Source organism: Neophocaena asiaeorientalis, unplaced genomic scaffold, assembly GCF_003031525.2.
Source record: "Neophocaena asiaeorientalis asiaeorientalis breed wild unplaced genomic scaffold, Neophocaena_asiaeorientalis_V1.1 scaffold113, whole genome shotgun sequence".
NCBI lineage: Eukaryota > Metazoa > Chordata > Mammalia > Artiodactyla > Phocoenidae > Neophocaena > Neophocaena asiaeorientalis.
In genome coordinates, this window is record NW_020172316.1 from 2,849,118 (window position 1) to 2,872,675 (window position 23,558).

At 36.2% G+C, this 23,558-nt stretch overlaps 1 protein-coding gene across 1 annotated transcript; it reads right to left on the bottom strand.

The window, feature by feature from the left end:
• On the bottom strand, nucleotides 1-21,551 carry DUSP19 (dual specificity phosphatase 19). Its single transcript, XM_024766416.1, has 4 exons — nucleotides 21,231-21,551; nucleotides 16,018-16,064; nucleotides 8,684-8,836; nucleotides 1-3,133 (listed from the first exon to the last, which is right to left on the bottom strand). The coding sequence occupies exons 1-4, from the start codon at nucleotides 21,454-21,456 to the stop codon at nucleotides 2,879-2,881; spliced, it is 681 nt and encodes a 226-aa protein (XP_024622184.1). The 5' UTR covers nucleotides 21,457-21,551; the 3' UTR covers nucleotides 1-2,878.
• Nucleotides 21,552-23,558: the final 2,007 nt, after the last annotated feature.

Here is a 23,558-nt window from a genome sequence, read left to right on the forward strand (position 1 = left end):
AAAACAGGAAAGGTAGATATAAGTGTTAGGGATGGGAGCAATTTGAAATAAGGTGGTCAGGGAAGGCTTTACTAAGATAGTAAATCTCAGTTTAGTCTGAGAGTAATTCAGTATCTCTTGACTTAAACTACTAGAATATTCTATTGAATTTTCACTGCCAATTTATCCACAGTAATTCCAATTACAAGATCTGACTTTAGCTTTTCACTTCTTGAGATGGCTGGAGGATCAAATTTCCACAGACCTTAAACTAATTTATATTCCAAAATGTATAATTTTGTGTTTTGCCAACAGATTTGTTTAATCCAAGATTTAACAGCAAATAATTGTTGTCTTTTAAAACAAATAACCTCAAAGAATTAAAGATATTAATGGGAGAAATAGTAAATTTATTATTTTTATTAAAGTATATCAATACTTAGAAACAATAAGGGGCACGTTATAAATATGGATACAAAACGGTAAGTCAAAGTTTCACTTGAAGTAGAAAAGCTTAACTATAAGCTTTTTTAAAAGTATATCAAAGGAAACGAACCATAAATGTGTTAATCATAAAATGTCACTGTATGTATCGCAAGAATATAAAACTTTAAAATCTTCTGCTTTAAATTCTTAAATAACTACAGGGTGACTAAATATGTTCAGGATGATTTGGGCAGAAAAAGCAACTAGTTAAAGTCACCTGGCAAAATCAATTAATTCACTGTGCTACATTTCTGATTTTTTTTAACGTATTGTGGTTTTGCTTATAAAGGTGTTAATTCATTGAGTTAATTCACTGGGTAAGGTTTTAAGACAATACTCTGATTTATACTTGTTACATTCCAGAATCTTTGGAGAAATTACCTTTGAAGGGGACTTTCTAAAATAGGAAAATCTATTTTAATATAGAGGCCAAAAATCCTTGAAATACTTTTTCCACTTCCTTGAAACAGATGAATATTTGAGATCTGTTTATAATATGTGGGACAGAGAATCATAATGATAAAGTTCCTTTTTATAAATAACTAGGTATGACACAGTGACATATCCATGAGAAGCCCAATAACATGCTCCATGTATGACCCATCATTGCCTTACACAGTACCCCTAATTTAAAAGACAATTACCTTTACTGATTTATTTTACATACAGCAAACTATTATCAGTTAAGAGAAAACAAAATTGATGCTCAAAGCACTCCTGTAGATGATACAGAAGATACATGTTTGTACTGTAACCAGATCACTACAGGAAAAAACTATGCAAACTGCAGACAAAAATAATAAACTATCCATAAGGAATAAGTTCAATTTAAGGCTTCATATTCACAACATTCAATGGCTGAAAACTAAACAGCAATAACAAAGGAAAATGTATTTAAATAAATGCTTTCATGTGAATGGAAAAGGTTCACCCAGCAAACCCTCTGCAATATTGACCATAAATACAGTATTATACACCAGTCTCGTATTTAAGAGGATTCTGTCTGCCTTGTTAGGCTTCAAACAGCTCACAGAAGGTTGATTACATTTATGCTGCCTCTTAATAGAAGCAAAGTTCATAGCTTTGCATATGATGGCATCTTGTCAGGCTATAAGCAATCTGGAAACATAATTTGCATTTATCACCTCTAGTTTTTGCTCCTGGCAGCATAAGAAAGCCTGCTTTCTCAAATGCACAGATGTGCTCAGTGTGCACTTTCCAAATTATGTAAAGGAAAATGCTTGCTCTCTATAATGTGTAATTAAGAAGAGCTCAGGACTTTCTTAATAAAATCTAAAGGGCAATGATATTTTCTAAGTCTTGAAAGTCTACTTGAAAGCTATTAAATAAATTCTATCTTAATTATTATAATTAATTTTAAGTACATTTTGAATAATTAAAAGAATATCTTTAAGCAAATTCATAACGTACAGAGTTCAGCCTTGCTAATATGGAGACTTAATTAAAAAAAAAACTAATCAAAGCCTCTGGCCAGAAATAAAATTGTAAATGATTTTGGGCTTTTTAAAAATGTATGTAAAATTTCTTACAAAACCATAACTGTTCTTTCCTTAAAAATATGTTCCCTAGTAGAATACTGAACTAGAAAACAGATCATTAATCAAACCACATTTTAAAAATGATTTTTTAGTATAAAACACTTTCCCACAGATCCAAGGAGATCAGATAATTATGACGTCAGACGCAAAAACAGAATGCTAGGGACCCAGAATAAAAAGCATACAATGTAAGAGACTAATCACCTAATAAAAGAACCATAAGCTCACAATAAAGTAAGAGAGAATAGCTATACAAAAAACTTTAAAAATAAACACCGGGAATACAGTTAAATTAAAGAATCAAAATGAAAAGTGGGTACATTTTCATAAAAGGACATAAAAATCTTGTGAATATTGTAACTGCTACATAAATATTGTGTAAACCTTCAGATTTTGGTTACCTCTTTTGGGAGGCTTAAGGTATTGTTTTTTAATCTTAAATTCTTCACAAAGAAATTTACCTCCCTCTGAAATAGTAAGTCAAGTAGCACTTCAAGTTTTTCCTCCATGGAAACAGTTGCTGGAATAGAAAACCACCAAAAGTTTTAATCAACTAATTTAATCTTTCATGCTTTAATATAGATTTTAAATTTAAACCTTTTCTTTCTACAGAAATAAATTATTGGTAATACATTGTTATTTTCCCTTAGCAAATCAAAGAAGCATTTAATCACATAATACTAAAGAAAACATGATATAATTTAAAAAATTTATTTATACCCTAACTTAGGACAATCAATTGACCTCTATTTCCACTTGAAAAAAGCATGAGAGAAGGAAGTTTCTACTAGTTTACTCTCAAAAAGGGGAAAGGCGGCTCTAGAGACCAACTCAGAAATTACAGTTGTCCATCATCAGCTAGAATGTAACTCAGGAACTGTTGTTTCTTCTAATTCCTGTATTTTGTCACACTTATTGCTTTCTTTGCCCTCTTGATATGTACGAAGCTGCTCCACAAAACCAGCATTTGGACATATGGAAGGTCTTGCATTTTTCACCAAAGAAAAAGCACTGGTAAATGAGATTTCTTCAGAATTCATTAGGAAGCCTATTATAATTGCAGCAGCCCTGGAAACTCCTGCATTACAGTGAACAAGAACCACTCCATCCTATAATAAAACCAAACAAAAATCTTCATTATTCATTTAAGAGAGACTATAATATAATCTTATACTACTTAAAATTATAAAATAAAAATATTCACTTTATCGATTTATTTGATTCAATCTACTCAATCATCAAAATACAATTCATTGTAGGGAATGAATGGGAAAAATCCATCAATTAACCAACACCTTCTCTTCCCACCTCCCAGAATTGAAATGCTTTCATGATATATTTGGAATTCTGAAACTATCTTTTATTAAACTAAAGTAATCTAGTAAAGTACACATAAAAGCCTAGTAACTTAGTAGCCACAAGTCTATAAATAAGAGAAAAATCACAGGAAATATATGTGGAAATATAAATAAAACCATAATCATAAACTAAACAGAAAGCTCGAGACATTCTAGGTACACATAGTGCTCCCATGAAGAAACTAGTATCACTGGCTTAGAAATCTATGTGTAAAATTATCAGTAAAGAAAAAATTTTCTTCCCTTGGATATATTTTATTCTGGAGGGAAGTGACTTAAAAAATAGTTAAACTTATGAGGTAGTAAAATGATGACACAAATAGCTCACGACAATGTGAAATGGAAAAGGTAATTAGACACCAGCATGAGGTCAATAAATGAAAAACGTTTCAGGTAACTTGCAAATGATACTTCACAAGTGAAAAGGGACACAGTGCAAGGCCAATGCTGATGGGGGTAATATTGCATTAATAATGAATGTGATAGATCTGATGGATCAGCATTGATACAGGTTAGCTTATCTCAGGCCTTTAAAAAGTTAATGATCTAAATGAAATGTAGAGAACAGTGAGCACACCCAACAGAACCAGACATTTTAATTACTTCATTTCTTGATTCTTCTTTTCTTACAACACAAGAAAGATGGGAACAGGGAAAGGGGGAAAAAAACCTTACAACTGAAAATTCTCTGTCCAAAGTACACATTAACAATGCTATGTTTATGGCTTATTGGATTACTTTACTTTTACAAGGCAGTTTTCTTAGATGCATAAATCTATTGCAAAATTCCTTTCCTAGGTCTATTGTAACACATTTGCAAGTGTAACTCATTTCAAGAAACACAGATGATTCACAAGAAAATTAGTTAATATTTTAAATCCTCATATCAAAAAGACAATTTCAATTGTTTTTATATTTTTTTTTTCTTTTTAAAAAAAATTTCTTATTGGAGTATAATTGCTTTACAATGTTGTGTTAGTTTCTACTGCACAGCAAAGTGAATCAGCTATATGTATACATATATCCCCTCTTTTTTGGATTTCCTTCCCATTTAGGTTACCACAGAGCACTGAGTAGAGTTCCCTGTGCTATACAGTAGGTTCTCATTAGTTATCTATTTTACACATAGTATCAATAGTGTATATATTTCAATACCAATCTCCCAATTCATCCCACCCCTGCTCCCCTCCTTGGTATCCATACATTTGTTCTCTAGATCTGTCTCTATTTCTGCTTTGTAAATAAGATTGTCTATTTATATTTATATATTTCAGAGTCATTTCCAGATATTAACTTTCTGTACAAGAAAAGCAAAATGCAAATATTCACTCTACATATACAGAATTTTTCTCACTTTGTACAATGGCTTTTTTATGAGACTTAAGACATTTTAAAATCATATTACAGTAACCAATGAAAACTATTAATGAACTTCTTTTAACTCAAAACAAATTAGATATTCCAAAGAAACTTGGAATCATAAGCTTAATAAAAGGTGCCCTCATGTCATTTTTAATGTTTCCTGGCTGTATACTAGTTATCTCTATGTTATGATCCATACATACGCTTTTGAAAATGAAACTAGCTTTATTTTCAATCTTATACACGGTGCAATTAGTTTTAGCTAATGTTTAAAAATGTTAGTATTTTCTTCCCTCTTACATTCTTTATATAAACAGCTACTTTTCTGTTAGTTTCTACAGCCTTTGAATTTACCTATTTACCTTTTATTATTCCTTGGGTATCATATTGCCCTTGAAAGTATTTCCAAACAAACTACTAGCTTCATATCCCCTTTCCAGAACTCAAAGTAGTGACAATTAAATCATTTATTAAGAAATTTTTTCTTTTGCACTTGCTGTTGTCCTCTGCTTGAAAGGCCTTTGCTCCTCTCTTGGTCCAGCTAACTTTGGCTTCTGTTCTAAGAAGGCTGTCTCTCTCTGCGTGAGAGGCGGGCAGGAGGAATATCCAAGCCATTTTTGTATGCCTAATACTTAGTACAATTTTGGGCACAGAGTAGGTATTCCATAAATGTTTGCTAAGCAAACAAATTAATTTTGTTCTGCATTTCTGAGAAAACATTCTCTTAAAAGAATCAAATCACCATTTTGCTATGGGCAGATAGATAGGAATTATGTTATAGTATTTCCATTTTACACAGCTTGCTTTGTTCTCGTGTTGTTATGAACAGCCTTTCAATTAGATTGCCAGCTCCTTAAGGGCAGCAATATACATCCCTTGTATCTTCTCAGAGTAAGTAATTCATATTTTTTGACAGATGAACTTAGTCAAGTTCAGGTCTTTTGATATATAGAAAAATATATTAAAATACTAACAGTGGTTATATCTATATGGTAGAAGTGGGTGACCTTAATTTTTACCTATCTATATTTTCCAATTTTTCTACAATGTTATAAATTACATGTTTTTAAAATCACATCTTATAAATAATAAAGTAAACATGGAATATCAAATACACATTTTCATACTAACAAACAAAACCTTTTGCACATAAAAAAAGGGGGTCAAGTAAATATTCCTAAAAGAACTCTTGAGGCTATGGAGGTTACTTTACTACTTCCCTCTCATGTGTATTTCTGTCCCTTTGGGCATAAACCTGACAAATAACGCATTAGGCAGAGATAGAAGAAGGACAGAGAAACCAAACAAACAGGGTTTTATAAGTACAGAGAGAAATGAGGAAAGACATGGGAAAATGGAAGACATTCCATCTGGCAGCTGTATGTAAAAAATGAAAACAACAAACTAGGACCTAGAAAGGTAGTTTTGAAATATGCAATTCACTGAGTAATCACATTTAATAATACGTGCATATACAATAGGAAAATCATGAAGAGATCTCTTCTAGAAAAAAATGAAGAAAATTCAAGACTTCTATTGCTAAAACTAAATATGTATTAATCTAAACAATAAAGAATTTTCAGGGTAAGGAAATATTGGCTGAGGCTAAGATTTCAGTAAAAATCATAAGGCTTGAGAAATTAGAACATATTACAGAATTCAAATACATCTTGTAGCAGAAACATTTTATGCATCTCTTCGGATTCCTTTGATGCCATCATCTCACCCTCAGCTTGCTCCACCTCAACTACAACCTCTGTGGCTGACTGCCTATTGTGCCTTTAAGCCTATTAAGTTTTGCTTGCCTAAGAACACCTGGCTCTTCCCCGATGGCAGTCTGCATAGGTACACTCTGAGTTCTGGATTCGCTTGCTTCTTCTGAACTTGGATGGCAAATCACACCACAGGGCATTGGGTTTGGCTTCAAGGTGGCCACTGAAGGGGTGGGGTGCTACAACCTGGAATTGTGAGGTTAGTTACCTCTCCATGGGTAAACTTTGACCAATGGGAAATAGAAGCTGACAGATGGCCAGGCAGATAAATTCTCTCTCTTCCCTCCCTCCCAAAATCTGTACTGAGGTGCAGTTTCTTTGGACTCCCTGCCTGGGGATGTCTTGGGTACCACCCTACCAAGTACCCAGCTATTTTGCTGTCAGCTCATTGTGAAGTTGTGTTCAGCAAGGTAAACACATCATCTTACACTGCTTCTCATCCTTACCTGAGTCACTTCCTTTTCTTCTCACTCTCACTGCCTAGGGATTGCACCTCTCAAATGAAGCATCAGCTCTTAATCCTTGGCTCAGGTCCTGTTTTTTGAGAAACCCAAACTAAGGACCATTTTTATTAACTATTACCCATTTCACTTTTTACTTGCAACATGTGCATATCTTCTAATATGAATATGGATGATGTCTACATTTTTCCTTTACCGTCTAACGTACATTCTACATCTCCTTAGGAAAGCAGCTAATACAGAAACATTGTCACTTTTATTTCTAACACTGTTAGCTGGCACACTGGAATGTGACAATCTAGAGTCTGTAAAATTTTTCACAAGAGAACAGACTGGCCAATACTAGGCTCTGAATTAGAAAATCTCCTCCTTTTCTTTCATCCAAATATCTGCTATTAAATAAGGTAGAAAAGTGTTACATTTTTCCAGTAATCTAGAGAAGGGTATCGAGAAGAGTGCTGGGCACCTAAGGCACTCAATAAATATTACTAAATGAAAGGAAGTAAGAGAGAGAGGGAAAGAGATAAGGTAGAAGGGAGATCATCAGAATTTAATTAAGTTGGATTCTATTAACTGTCATTAATTGTCGGGTGCTCCAGGACAGTTAACTTTTCTCTGTAAGTGCTTCTACATTCCCATGTATTTATCTAACATAAATTTTGTAAGAATTATATACTGACTAAAAATGATGTCATTTCAAGGTATAATTATTGGTAACAGCCAGCCTGGAAGCCCTGCCTTGGATCAGTACCAAGATTGAAGTACTGTATTTTTTGTTGGTCTTCTAAAGTCAGGGAACCAATGGACAGCTTCTGATCAGCATTTTTATACAATCTCAGGAATATTAATCTTCATAAATACACTAACAGGACTAGAGCAGCCTCTATCCCACAGTCCACCTGATTACCTTGCAAAGTGGTCAGAGGGCAGGTGGTTAGAAACTATCAAAGGAAACCTGCTTATTGGGTTGGCCAAAAAGTTCGTTCGGGTTTTTCCATAACACCTTACAAAAAACCGGAAAGAACTTTTGGGCCAACGCAATACCTATGTACACAGGAAAATTCAGTAAGCAGAAAATTTTAAATCCGAATATTTCTCAGGAAGGCATAGGAATATGAGAAATTAAAGTTAAAAGTAAATATTTCACTGAAAAAAGAGCAACTGGAAAACTAAATAGTTGTAGGAATTAATGAAATATTGTTGAAGGGGAAATTTCATAATTGTTCCCTACATATTCATTACAGAAAGAATAAATATTGGATAATGGACCCATATTTTTAAATATCTGCTTCTGAAGAACTGTGGATCAAAACAAAACTTACAGGCTTCCCTGGTGGCGCAGTGGTTAAGAACCCGCCTGCCAATGCAGGGAACACGGGTTCGAGCCCTGGTCCGGGAAGATCCCACATGTGGCGGAGCAACTAAGCCCATGCACCACAACTACTGAGCCTGCACTATGGAGCCCGCGAGCCACAACTACTGAGCCCGTGAGCCACAACTACTAAGCCCGTGTGCCATAAATGCTGAAGCCCATGCACCTAGAGCCCGTGCTCCACAGCAAGAGAAGCCACTGCAATGAGAAGCCTGCGCACCACAATGAAGAGTAGCCCTCACTCGCCGCAAATAGAGAAAGCCTGTGCACAGCAACAAAGACCCAATGCAACTAAAAATGAATAATAAATTAATTAATTAAAAAAAAAACTTACCTTCATTTTTGCTTGTTCAATAAATTCAAAACATTCTGGAAAATAAGACAGGATATTGGTCTCAGGTAGATCCAAAATAGAAATACTCTTATATACAAAGTCACTGAGGAAAGCATTTTCAACTCCATATGCAACATTGAGAATATGAGTCACCTTAAAGAGAAAAAAAAGGATGATTTTTTAAAATTCTCGTGAATTAGGTTAATTAAACAGAGACTGAGATGTTGAGAGCTGTAACAAGAATAAACAATTTAAGCATGACTCAATAACACTTCCTTCAGGAAGCCTTTTCTGACTGCTTCATCCCTTACCAGAAGTGCTATTTCTATATACCTCCAAAGCACCCTTTACTTGCCTCATTATAGCCCTTACCACTGAGAGTCTGTTTATCTCCCTCACTGTACTAGAAACTCCATGAGAGCAGGGACCAGGTTTAGCTTACTCACTATTGTAAGTAAGCATTGTGAGTGAGCAGTGACCTTAGCACAGAAAGTACTTAAAATATTTATTGAATAAATCAATTAATGTCCATATAAAAACTTACATAAGGGAAGTGCATCAGTAGCACACAACTTCCCTTTCAATAATTATTTCCCTATTTTCCTCTTGTATTCTTTGTAAGTACGGTGGTTCTCAAGTGTGGCTGCACATAGAACCATCAGTAAGTGTTTTAAAAATATCAATGCCACAGGGTCTCAAACCCAGAAATTCTGATGAATTAGTCTGGTTGAAAGGTGGGATGGTCATGAAAGATTTTTCTTTTAAATGGCACACATAAGCAACCTCCTCATCCATCTATACATTCAGGCTCCTTTCCTGGAGTCCACCAAGCAAATGGAAGGAGCCATGTGGAAAGTCTATTAAAAGAATCCAAAGGCTAAACAGACCAGAAATATGAGTCCCTGTTTCTTATCAGGACATGCTTCTCACTGAACTTACTGTCTCTCTTAGTTTGGATCTTAGGGTTTGCCTGACCTTGCTATTTTCTTGTATCTCATCATATTTTAGAGTACTTGTCCAGGCTGCCTCTCTTGCCCCCACTACCCTCCCAGCTATGACTCTGGCTGTGTCCCACTCCTTCCCTAAGCACAGCTAATTGGTTTCGGGTGGACGCCTGACTTAAGCTAGACTGAGCAGATTATCTCAAGGAATTTAAAAAATAGGTGTGTGAGACAGCTAGAATGATCCACAAACTCGGGAGATTTAAGAACAGCCGTTTTCTATTAAGTGCTCAGGGAAGCTGAAAGATCTCTGCTCCCAAATGAGAACAACAACACAGATGTACAGATAGGAGCCATGTGCCAGTGGGAGAGAGAGGCTGTCCTGGATGGCCTTCTATTCTCTGGCATGGCCACTCTCTTCCCTCAGGTTCCAGAGAGCCCCCTAAATCATCATACACATTCTCTTTCCTCGCTCAGGTTTCTGTGGTCCACAATCGAAAGAGTATTAAGACACTCAGGGAACTAGGCCTCATGAAAAGAAGGCCACAGGCTATTTACTAACTTAACTGCCTTGTGGAAAGAAGAAAACAGAAAAAAAACCCAAATCTTCTCAAGAGACACTCTTACATAGAGAGGAGATGGAAGAACCTAGAAAGAAGGGAAGAACTGTTTTAGAAGATACAGTCTGAAATGTCCTTCTGCTTTCCCCAGTGAAGTCCCACCTGACTGTGCCAAGCTACTCTCTCACTCCAAGTGGACTTCTGGCCAGGACTACATGATTCTGCCCTGAATTAATAGATGTGCCAATGTTTTATAATATTGATGTGTTTGCCTTACCTTTAGAACTATATTCTGCATTCCCAAAAGACCAAAAATGAGGTCTGACCACTTACAGAATATATCTGTATCTATATAGCTTCCCTATACATCACAGGATTACAAAGACGACCCAATGAGAATCTTGGGGAAACTTGTTGAAAGGTAAAAGTGCTTTACAAATATTGTGGATCATTAAACTACCCAATGTCTAGGTAGTTTAGCTGCTTGGAAATGCAACTTACATATATATTGATTGAACGATCATGCTTGAAAAGAACTCTACTGAGTCTCAGGTCATGGTGGTGATGGTGATGGGGACCTAGCCTAAAACCCTTCAAGTAATCAAGCATATTTCGAAAATGCAGTTACAGAGGTCCTAACAATGGCTGACCTTGTGATGCCCTTTATAATAGGGATAATAAGAACAGCCCCTTTATTGTGTACGTAGTATGTGCTAGGCATACAGGTTAACTCACTTAATCCTCACATTTAGGCATTATCAAAAAATTATCTTTTGAACTAGTTCAAAAAGCACAACATTATAAAAAAAAAGAAACATTAAGAAGTCTTGCTCTCACCCTCTTTCCACTCCATCATCTCCCATCCATATGGTAACCATCTTTGTTGGTTTCTTGTATATTCTTTTAGAGTATCTTTATGCAAATATTTTATGTACTCCCTTTCTTACACAAAGGCAACACCTTGGGTTTTTCCCCCTATTTAAAAATGTCCTGGACCTGCCAATGCAGGGGATATGGGTTCAAGCCTTGGTCCAGGAATATCCCACATGCCTCAGAGCAATAAGGCCGTGCACCACAACTACTGAGCCTGCCCTCTAGAGCCTGAGAGCCACAACTACTGAGCCCACACGTCACAACTACTGAAGCCTGTGCACCTAGAGCCCGTGCTCCGCAACAAGAGAAGCCACTGCAAGGAGAAGCCCGCGCACCGCAACGAAGAGTAGCCCCCACTCGCCACAACTAGAGAAAAGCCCACATGCAACAATGAAGGTTCAACACAGCCATACGTAAATTAATTAATTTTTTTAAATGTCCTGGAGATCTTTTCATATCAGTATCTAGAGACCATTTTTTGTGTGTTCTTTTAAAAAGCTATATAGGGAGACGCAAGAGGGAAGAGATACAGGAACATATGTATATGTATAACTGATTCACTTTGTTATAAAGCAGAAATTAACACACCATTGTAAAGCAATTATACTTCAATAAAGATGTAAAAAAAAAGCCATATAGTATTCCATCATGTGGGTGGACTATTGGTCATTTAACCAATTCCCAACTTATGGAAATAGGGGTTGTTTTCAATAAATTTGCTATTATAAACAGTGCTGCAGTAAACAACTTGGAATATTTTATGTTACACTTGGTTTTCTATCCTCCATGCTTTATTGGGCATACACCAGGCATTCAATGAGTACCTTACTAATAAAACAACTCTTGTTACCATATCTAAACATTATAATGAAATTCCTATAGAAATTTCTGAAATGATCTGCCACAAGAGAATTTCTATTAGTTATTGCACTCTACTTAAACCCCGAGAAATCCCTTTAAATGTGTCATGCATTTAAATCAATAATTTTGTTTTACAGCATCCTTAAGATTTTGTAGAAACCCTCTATTCAGCTGCTCAGCTTACTTTTGCTTCTTCCAGGCATCTAACAGGATCTTTTATACAGAGACAGAATGATCTTTTAAACAGCAGCTGGGTTCACATCACCAGGATGAAAGTGAATTTGAACTAGTGTATCATAACGGGGCTAGATAATAAAACACTTGCCAATGAAAAGATTTATCAGTTTTTCTAATTTCCATTTTTACCCTGAGAAATATTAATTTATTCATGTAAGCAAGACTCTAAAACATGTTCTACTTATGTTGAAATACTGATCTAAGAGGGTTCCTATCAGGATATACAGTCATTCTCATATCCTTATGCAATTTCAGGCCATTGTCTCTTATTGTCAGGCAGTTATTATTATAATAAAACAAGGGGAGTCCAATTTAAACACAAATAAGTACATTGACTAGTAAACATATCAAATTAGTTAATGAATTCGTTAGTATTTCCTTGAAGAAATTAATTGCAAGTGTTTATCACATAAAATTTTCAGCCTCAATTTAATCAAATTTTTTTCTCAGAGCTGTGGGATGAAAGATGAGTAGGACAGGGTCTCTAATCCTCTAGAAGTCTGCTGAATAATAGAGGGGAAAACATGTTCACTGACAGTAATAATAAAAAGTAGAGGTGGTAAGAGCTACAGGAGAAGAACAAAGTGTTATGAGACCAGAAGGGAGGAACACACACTGAACTTGTTCCTTCCAAGAGCCTCCACGTTTGCTGTTCTGTCAGCCTTAAGGGCTCTTTCCCTGATTTAAGCACAGCTGACTCTGTCATAAGGTCTCAGTTGAAATATAATACCCTCAGAGGCCTATTCCCCTGCCACTCCTCTCACTGCCTTGTTTCAATTCTTTCAGAGAATGTATTCTCACCTGAAAATATATTTTAAAATCAAGGACCTTACTGCTTGTTCATTTCTATGTCTCCTGCAACTAGAAAAGGGCCTAGCACCCCACTTACATCGTGGGTGAGAGGCAGGGTTGCATTCTTTTGGCTACTCCCTGCCTCTTTCAAGTCACTTCTTTTCCACCCTCCAGTAAAAATCCTTGCTCTTTTGAGATTCATACAAGCTGATTATTCCATCTTATACCCTGCATTCCTTGGGCACCTGACCCTCAGTTTTCTGGGTCCTACCCCATGTCCTACCATTATCCTGGGTGACATCAATTTCCACTTGGGTTTAACAGGTCCCTGACGACCTCATCGCCAATGACCTTCATCACCACTCTCCTTCACCACCTCTGCAAGACCAATCAATGCCCAGGACTGATCCAGCTCTGATCCCATTAACTCAGGTATCCCACTCTTATTTTTCCATCTTCCACTCAGTTATTCCCTCTACACCTCACAAAAACCATCAACTCCTTGATCTTTCTATTTGATCTATCAGCCCCCTCTTGCCTTCACTTCCTTTGTTATTCAGCTTATAGTCCATGGTCTACCTCCCCTGCACCTGACTGGTAAAAGTCCCCTCTATACCCAGACTGCTAAGCACTGCTGGAAAAAATTCACACAATACTGCAGTTCATGCCACCATTAGTTCATGAGAGCCAACCTCTCTTGAACCTTAATGATACTTAGCAACTATATTTCCCTAGTAGACTCTCTCCCTCATTCCCCATACCAGCTCTTTCAAACATTCCCTACTCTCCTAATAACTTTCAACCCTACCATCTCTTCCCGACTCCCAGTAGATCACCTCACTTACCATTTTACAGTAAAAAGACAAGTCATCACATAGGAACCCTTTCCATCAAATCTTACCATCAAATTTAACAACTTCGCCTACACCTGCATTCAGCCTTTCCTTCTACCTTCTTAATACAGAGCATGATGTGCTCCCACATCCTTTATGAGGCTCATTCTGGCACCTGTGTTTGGGGTCACACTGCCTCCTACTTTCTTGGCCCTCTAGCCACAATTCTTGCTTTCCTGTGTTTTCAATTCCTTTCTCTACCATCAGCTTTACACACGCTCAAAACTCTCCCATCTCCCTCTTTTGATCTCATCACCTATGGGTCTTCCTGCTCTCTTCTGCCCTTTTTTGGTGTGATCATTTCCTCCACCTCTCAATCTTTTGAAATCTGGCTTGGGCCTCCAATTCAAATGAAACTGTTCCCACTAAAGTCAGTAACAACTTTTTGTTCTAAAGTCCAACTGTTGTAATTCATTCCCAACAATACTTAAACTTTGGGCAGCATCTGACACCGCTGACTCTATCCTCCACAGAACTCTGCTTTGGCTTCCATGACACCACAATTTTTTTACTTTCCTACAAACTCTTACAGTACCTCCTTTCCCACTGCAGATTCTTCTTCCTTTGACTATTCCCTATAGGTTGGTATTACTCAGGGTTCTGGTGTAGGCCTTCTTCTCTGCTCACCTTGCCCCAGGTGATTTCATCTACTCCAACAATTTAAATCACTACTTATAAGCTGAAGATTCCTGAATCTCTATTTTTACCTCTCTCCTGAACTTCAGACCCCATATACCCACACAGTCTATTGAATAACATTACTGAGATTATCCACGGCATCTGAAATTTAAATTATTCAAAATTGAGCTTGTTATTTTTCCTGTAAAACCTGCTCCTCCCTACTTTGTTCCCTATCTCATGGGATGACACCAACCCTACTTAGTAACCCAAGAAAGCTGAATATCACCTCTGACTCCTCCTTCTTTCTCAACTTCACCCCCCGCTTCTACTCTGTACTGCAAGTAGTCAATCATTAACTTTTGAGAATTCTACCCTCTTAAAAACCCCTCAAATCCATCCACTTCTCTCTACCCCCACTGAATCCTAATCTAAGCTACCATCATCTTTTTTCAGATTGCTACAAACAGCCTCAAAACTAGTCTTCCCATCTCTAGCTTGAGCAATCCTCCAACCTATTTTCCACACTGCCTCTAACCATCCATCTTTCTAAAATGCAAATTTGATCCTGTTACTTCCCTCCATAAAGCCTTTCAAAGGCTTTCCACTGTCTTTTGTATCAATTCCAAACAGTTTACTCTGGCTTACATGGACTTTTGCGATCTGACTCACGCTTACTTCTCTGGCCTTGTCTCTTGGTACCCTTCTTTCTCACACTCTCTATTCTAGGGTTACTAAACTTCTTTTCTGTTCCTGAAAGCATCAGCCTTTCTCTTGTCTCTGGGCCTTCACAGAGCCATTTCTTCTATCTAAACACTTTTCTGTCTGCTCCCTCCTCACCCCCTTCAGAGCAAAACTTCAATATTATTTCCTCCAGGAAGACTTCCCTGACCTTACTATCTCCAACCCAACCCAAACAAACATGGGTTAAGGGCATCATCTCCTATGCTCTCCCATAGCACCTGCACATCCCCATCAACACATACAATACACTGTACTGTAGCTGCTTATTTGTCTTTCTTCCCTCTCTGCCCCTCAAATCATAAACTTCATGTGAACAAGAACCTTTTGCATTCCTCAAACCACAGCAATTCCATGACCCTGAAATCTTGCTTAACAAAATAGTTGATGGATAATTTTTTTTTCAGTAAATATTGAAATAAGTAATAAATCACATCAGTTGTGTGGGGGAAGGTGGGAAGAGATAGCATTGGGGAAGAAGTGGTATGTGAGTTGGGACTCAAGGCATGGGTAAATCTTGGACAAGAAGAGAAGAGGGGAAGGTCTATTCCACACAGAGGAACTACATAAGCAGAAACAGGAAGAAGTGCCTCCAAAGTCAGGTTCATGAGGAAATGTAAAGGGAGACTGAGAGAAAATAAAACTGGAAAGATGGATTACAAATTCACATATTTGAATTAAGTGCAATAATTTTTGTAACTTTATTAAAATTATAGCCAAATCTCACCAATCCAACTCTGAAATGGACCTATGCAGTTTTTCCTAAATAAATGTAACAATTAAAATACTTCCTATACACAGGAAGCATTTCCTTTTACCTTGTGCTTTTTCAGTGTATCCAGATCATGAGCAGCATCTTGTGACCCTATAAGAAATAAATAACATCACCTTGAATATAAAAATAATCATCCTGACTTTTAATCTAATTTTTGCAACAACTCTGTTAGCTATTCATTTATTTTAAGAAATGCAACTTGGGAGGACCTCAGTCCAACTTTCTGAAAGATAATTCAGGAATATTCATCAAAAAATATTCATTATATATATACTCTTAGACTCTGAAATCTGACTTGTAGGAATTCTTCCTAAAAGTCCTGGATATTGCAAAGATTAGCTATCAGGATGTTCTTCACAGTGTTGTCTGTAATACAAAATAAACTCTATAAAAACAAAACAAAAAAACCAACCAAACCCAATGATGGGGTTGGGTTCTATTAAAGATAGTACAATTATGTAGTGAAAATATATACAGCCCTTTGAAATGAGAAATGTAGAAGAATATTTATGGCACGGAAATATATTCTCAATATATTATGTGATAAAAGCAGGTTACAAAACATCAACCATTTTTGTAAAAACAAAAACTATGTATATGCTTAAAAATGGACAGGAAGTATACAGAATAAAATGTTAACAGTAGGATTATAGGTGATTTTTTCTTTATGCTCATGTGTACTTTTTACAATAAGTATCTATTTCTTTTGTAACTTAAAAAAGGATATTTTAAAAAAGACACCCACAAAATGATTTAGTGCCAGCTGGTCTGGGAACACCCAGTAGCTTAGAGCAAACACTGCTGGTCTATTGAATTCCACCCACGTTCTGTGTACCACTAGGGCTGTATCCTTTTCCAGTTTCTTCCTGTCAAAGTTGGCTTTCTAGAGCTCTCACACTTGGAAAATGACTCTAGGTAATACACAAGGTTATTATACATGAGAACAACTAGTTAAAATAAAGTGAGTGACACAACTGAAAAGATAGGGCATTTATTATATTACGATTTCAAGTATTTTACTTTCCTGAATTAAGTTCCATTTCTATAAAGAACACTTTTCTCACCTTATCCACCTGGGAAATCTGCCAGCTTCTATTATGTGACTTTAGGTAGGTGGAGGGCCAGCAAGTATGCTGGTTGGCCAATATTCTCTTGGTAATACGAAGCTCACAGGCTCCTTACTGAGTCTACATTCAACTTTACTTAAAAGTTAGCCTATCAAAATATTAACATTTGTTAAAGCTGGATGGTGGATATGTAATTGTCTGTTATAGTGTAGTCTGTAATTTTTTACACATTTGAAATACTTCATAATTTAAAAATAATTTCTCAGTTTTCTGTAGGAAGTCCTATTCATCTCCAGGGGGAGAAATGGGTTCAAATAAGTTAACTGAAATTTGGTGGTTTAATATGCATGTTATCTTTTTTGTGTTTTGTTTTTTTTGGTTTGTTTATTTTTTTGTGGTACGCGGGCCTCTCACTGCTGTGGCCTCTCCCGTTGCGGAGCACAGGCTCCGGACACACAGGCTCAGTGGCCATGGCCCATGGGCCCAGCCGCTCCGCAGCATGTGGGATCCTCCCGGACCGGGGCACGAACCCGCGTCCCCTGCATCGGCAGGCGGACTCTCAACCACTGCGCCACCAGGGAAGCCCGCATGTTATCTTTTAAATAATAATTCTACACGGCCTATTTCTTAAAATAGAAAAAAAAAAAAAAAAAGAAACATGCATGAATGAAATTCTTTCTTTTCTATCCAAAACTATCATTATTATATTTATCAAACCTGTATACTTTCATTATTTCCATTAAATACACACACACACCAAACAGAACAGGTCAGTTATATTCCAGAGTTGGCTGCCATATTTTGAAAATGACTTCCAGAATATGAATATATTGGTACAAATTTAGTGTTCTTGAGACCAAAAATCAACTTGTATCACTGCCTTTTCAAACAATAGGAAAATTACATGAGTTTTAATCGTGTGGGGGAATAATTTTAGTCAGCACAAATGGACTTCAGGTAATTGGCTTGTATGTTTCATCTAATACTTGGTAGTATTCAGTTCACATTAATTCTCTCTAAATTCTAGACATAAACTCAGCTTTTCTCCAATTTTAAATGATTGCTTTGTGTTGCAGTCTTGCGTTAAAATTTTGTTGGAAAAACACTTATCATTAAAAGAAATAAACACTATAAATCATTATAACAATGTGTTATTTAAACCTTTGTTTTGAAAAAGTAGAATGTTATCCTTTTATAAACTATCTTAATCGAAATTTTAAAACAAATATCAATTTTAATAATTTTATGATTTTAACAGTGGCAACATGAATCTATAATTGTGTTAAACTTAATAGAACTGAATAGCAAGTCAATTTTAACAGTATGGCAATTTTTTAAATAACAGAAAAAGAAGTTGATAAATAGGACTACAACTAAAGAAAGAAGTCTAATAATAATAATAATAATTTACAGTTATATTTTACAATGACACAAACCACTAATATTCAAGACCTTGGCCAAGAATTATTAAGGAAATATTACAGATGAAGTAACTGATTTAGAAAGTATATTACGTGCTACTGGAGTTGGGTCTCCTAACAAGTTCAATGTGTTGCAATCATAATATATGTATCATAAAAAATAGGCTACGTAAGATCTCCAGAATCCTGTTTCTATTTTTAAGAGATCTTTTTTTATGAAAATACTAAATACTGCATAAATTCTGGTGCAGCATGTCTTGATTTACAAATCTCTATTTTCATCATCAAAAAATTAAACAAAAAAATTATTACTGAAATAAACCAAAAAGATATTATTACATTACTGAAAAGGGAAATAAATAATATTCCAAAGAGAAATGTTTTGAGAAAATTTGTAGGAGTAAACATTCATAAATGGATAGAAATAGGAGCATAAATTCCTATAAGGATAAGGTAAAATAATATTTGTGAAAGAATTTTACAAAATTAAGAGCTATACAAATTTAATGTATTATTTGCCTCCTAAAAATACTGGGCTTCCAGGATATCAGAAATCCTCTACAACCTTATAAAGGATCCCAAGATTTTCACCTAGAATTGAAGCAAAGATCTCAAAATGTTACCAGTTGGGATTTCTTAACAGGATGGACATAACAAGAAATAACTGTACCCTTTTAACTACCCAAGAGAAATGGAATTTTTCACTTTTACAAATCAAGTTGGATATAAGAAAAGTCCTAGTGATTTTTGTTGTAAAAATATAATTTGCAAAACCTAGGACAAAAATATTCACTGACTAAGATCTTTTATCAACTTGTTAGGTAGTTCAAGGGCCTATGTAAGATTTTTGAAATGCAGAAGCTTGGGTGAATTTATGAGCTAACTAAAAAAGACATTGTATTTTGACAGCTTTCTATTTTCTTTATTTCCCACCCAAAACAAAATTTAATTTCATGTAGTGCTAGGTGGGAGCTGTGTTGCTTTGAATAGATGAAAGAAGCTCTTTGAAGCAACCTAGAAACAACCCCTGCATCATTCACGTGGAAGAACTTTAGATGTAACCATCCATAGGTCCCTCAGAATAAGTCGCTTGTAACTGGGCAGAAGAAGGTCTATCTACCTCTCAGAAGAAAGGAGGTTGTACCTGATGAAATTATCCCATTTCCTGGTCCAAAGAGGCGACCATATAAGGACTAGTCTCAGAAGTCCCTCCCAGCACTCGCTCAAGATCCTGGAAGGGTTCCAATGCCAATCTGAGAACACTACCTTGATCAGCTCACTTTGCATAAGTCTAGATAAAAAAATAAGTGAAGTTCATGAAAACTCTGAAAGGGTGAATGATATTTTTTAATTCTACCATAATTATTTTAAACCATTATCACTACAATGGAAGCCAAATAACCAAAACATGTGCCTTGCTATATTTCCTCTCCTAGAAATGTTGTGCAAATCCTGGGTGCACCTTCCAGACTAAATGACCCACTTCATTTTTTCACAGGGCTGCAGAAACTAATTGGATATATTTATTTGGTGAAAAGACAGGTCATGTAACAATTCATATAATACATAATACAATAACAACTCATATGTATATTGCAATTGATATGTTTCAAAAACCTTTTCCAACTTCAGGACAACCCTATAAGATAAGCACATACTGTTACTTCAGCTTTACAGATGGCTTTTCTGGAGGACCAAAGAGAATAAATGACTTTCACTAGCTCATCTAGCTTTACGTAGAGCATGGCTAAAAGCCTGGACTCCCTGAGTCAGTCTATGTAACAATGGAGAGCCGGAGTGTATCAGACTTGAGCTTGTGCAAGTTACTTAACCAATCTTAAATCCAGTTCCCATCTGTAAAATGGAGCTGATGATCCCTGCTTCACAGAGTTTTTAAAAGGAGTGAGATGCTATGTGCACTCCACATAATACCTGGCCATTTCTGACACCCAATTCAGTTCTCTTGTTACTCTGGAGAGGCTTGGCTGTATAAATACTAACAAATCACTGATTTTTCCAAGTCTTAATTTCTCTATTCACAAATCAAAAATAATTCAAACCTACTTAAAACACTGTTGACTATTTTTTAAGAATACCATATCATATTCTTGCCAAGCTAACAAGCTTGTACTTTTATAACTGTGCTACATTTGTTATTTGTGGATTATGCTTTGTATAGGGAATCTGTATTTTCCATAATACAAGAAATCATAAACCATCAGATTCATAGCTATAAAGTATCAGTCCACCTTCTCCTTAACACTACAAAAACAGACACCATGAACACATGTGGCCACAGGAGGCATGCACTCCATATGGTTTGCAACCCCAGAGCAGGCAAAAAAGCATTTGCCTTTTGAAATATTAACTTTTCTATAACTTCAACCCCTGTCACTTGTAGTTTTGCCTAATAAAAGCATTATTTTTACTTTGATAATCTTTAAGGCTATATCCTTTTATTATCCAAGAAAATACAACATCAATGTGTTATCCTCCAGAGAAGTTAGAAAAACAGGAAGAAAGCTTTTAGAAATTCAAATACCAGGTGCTATGTGTTACTAGAATCTATGCCTCTTAAGTATATAGTAGAGCAGAAACATCCCTGACTAGCTAGTGTAGCTAGCTAGTAAGTTCCATATCCAAAAAAGGAAACATTTCAATTTTCCAGCAGTTTAGCTGATAGTACAGACTATTATTATTAGGGAGGAAAACGTTAATTAATATAGTTAAATGAACTCAATAACTTAGTGGCAAATCAATATACTCACCCAGGAGCAACCATGGCTTAATAACACCAACTTGCAGGTCCAGGCTAAGGTCCTGCACATAACCACAACCTTCCCCACTGCTCGGCTCTACTTCTTCCACAACATGAATTCTGGCATCTTTCCATGTTTCTATAATTTTCTTTCCAGTTAGCGTTGTCACCCTGGTGCATTGCTTCCTGAGATTATTCCGGGAGAATGCCTTAATTTCCTGGTTAAGGGAGTGCATTACATGAGCAGTGACTAAGAACAAACACAAGCAAATCCAGCCAGCACAGTGAACGACCGAACTGCTAGTCTCTTAATGTTCAATTAACAAATGCAGCCTCAGTAGTTCACTGTCCTGCAGGTAACTGTATCAGCCACACGCTGGGAGTCTCGAGAGTCCAGCTCCGTTTTTCCCAGCGCTGCAATGTAAGGGGAAATCTGATTGGCCACTGAGAAACGGGCGCCGATTGGATGCTGTTTCTCCTTCCGGTTGGTCGAAAATTAATTACCCTTCAAAGAGTTTTCTTACTGTTGCTATTTAAAGCTAGCTTTATTATTCACACCCAATGATAAAATATAAGACTTAATGGGAGAGAAGGCTGACATTTCCTCTCTCCTTAAAAGCAGTGGTTTTCTGGATATGCTCGATCGGTGTTTCTTGTGGTGACCTGGGTATCCCTCCTGCTCTAGTACAGCTGCGGAGTCACAGTGCAAACCTTCCTACTGTGCAGAACCGTGCCTGTTCGCCTGCTTTTAGGCTAATCCGGGGGGCTACAGCAGACGTTGAAAGTTATTCCTCGCTTCCTATGTGTTTCACACTCTTTCTGATGTTACTGCCAAGAGGAACATTTACTAGATTAAAAACATAAACAAAAAACTGTTGTGCAGACTTGTAAGGTAACAATTTAAATGAAACCTGCGAAAGTAATTTTCTAATTATGTTCCTATATTGCAGGTTAATAAGAGCTTAGTACATTTTTTCCCCTGACTTCTCGCCTACATTTTCATTATCAGTAAAACTGCAGAAGTCTTCATGCAATAAATATACACTCTGTTTATGAGAGGCATTGGCCGCAAGTCTTTTCATACATAATTTCAGAAATTGCGGATGCAAACATCCAAGTTTACAAAATTGATCAATTATAGAACGATTTGGATTAGAAAAGGATGATATGTTTTACCAAAGAAGTCACAAGATTCCTTTAAATAGAAAATTTTCTTACCCCACTTAAAATGCAATTTTATATGGGCTTAGACACAATGTATAAACACATGTATAAAGTGAAGCTGCACTTAGAGAACACTTATTCACAACAATTTATTAAAATTTTTGTTGTATTTGAAACTGACTTAAAATAAACCAAATTTCTCCATATTGAAAAGAGTGATAAATCAGCCCAGACTAGCTACAGGGCATTCTAAAATGAAGAACTGAAGAACTTTTTTGCATCATTTAAATATCACGTGTTCATCAAAAACAACTCTAACTCTCATATATCATTCCGTGTATTTATCACAAAATGATAAATTCTGATCATAAAATGATCAAAAAATTTACCAGCTATTGAGCACATACTACATGCTAGGTCCTGTGCTTATAAGCAGTTTTTGATTCTTAGTGTTATATGTCAGGTGCTTAATGATGTTTTACACACATTATCCCATTTGCTCTCATCACAAATTTATTATGTATATAGTATTAAATCATCTACAGCTCAGTTCTACAGCTGAGGGAACTCAAATGCAGAGAGTGCAAATAACATATCCTACATTTCACAGATCATAAGTTTAGACCCACAGGTAAAATTTAGGTTTGTTTCCATCCAATGCCTTAGCTCTTGTTTACTATGGAATACTCCCTGCCCCCAAAATAGTTGTAGTTAACAAATATTTATTGAGCATCTACCATGTGCCAGGCACTGTTACAGTCCCTGGTGATACAACAATGAATAAAAACAAAGTCCCTTCTTTTCTGGAACTTATATCCAAATGGAGGGAGGACATGGACAGTCAATAAATAAATCAAATATAGCTATGTTAGGTCATGAAATAAGAGCTAAAAAGAAAAACTAAGTGAAATAAGGTAACAGAGTGAAAGGGCAGTGTGCTATTCACTATAGGTTGGTGAGAGAAGGCTCCTCTGATAAAGTGAAATTTGAACAGAGACTTGAATGAAGTGCAGGAGCCAGCTCTGTAGATACCTGGGACAAGAGCTTTGCAAGTGGAAGGAACCACAAGTGCTAAGACAGCAGTATACTGGTGAGAGGTAAGAGTTGGGGAAGTTTAAGAAACTGCCAGGTGGCAAATGTGGCTTCAGAGGGTGATTGAAGGGAAGAGTGGTGG

Excerpts from the sequence above, each read along its gene's own strand:
- DUSP19 (XM_024766416.1), bottom strand. The coding sequence starts at position 21,456 with ATGCACTCCCTTAACCAGGAAATTAAGGCATTCTCCCGGAATAATCTC. Across the intron at positions 16,065-21,230 it reads TAAGCCATGGTTGCTCCTGG|GGTCACAAGATGCTGCTCAT; the intron begins GTGAGTATATTG and ends TATTTCTTATAG. Across the intron at positions 8,837-16,017 it reads ATACACTGAAAAAGCACAAG|GTGACTCATATTCTCAATGT; the intron begins GTAAAAGGAAAT and ends TTTCTCTTTAAG.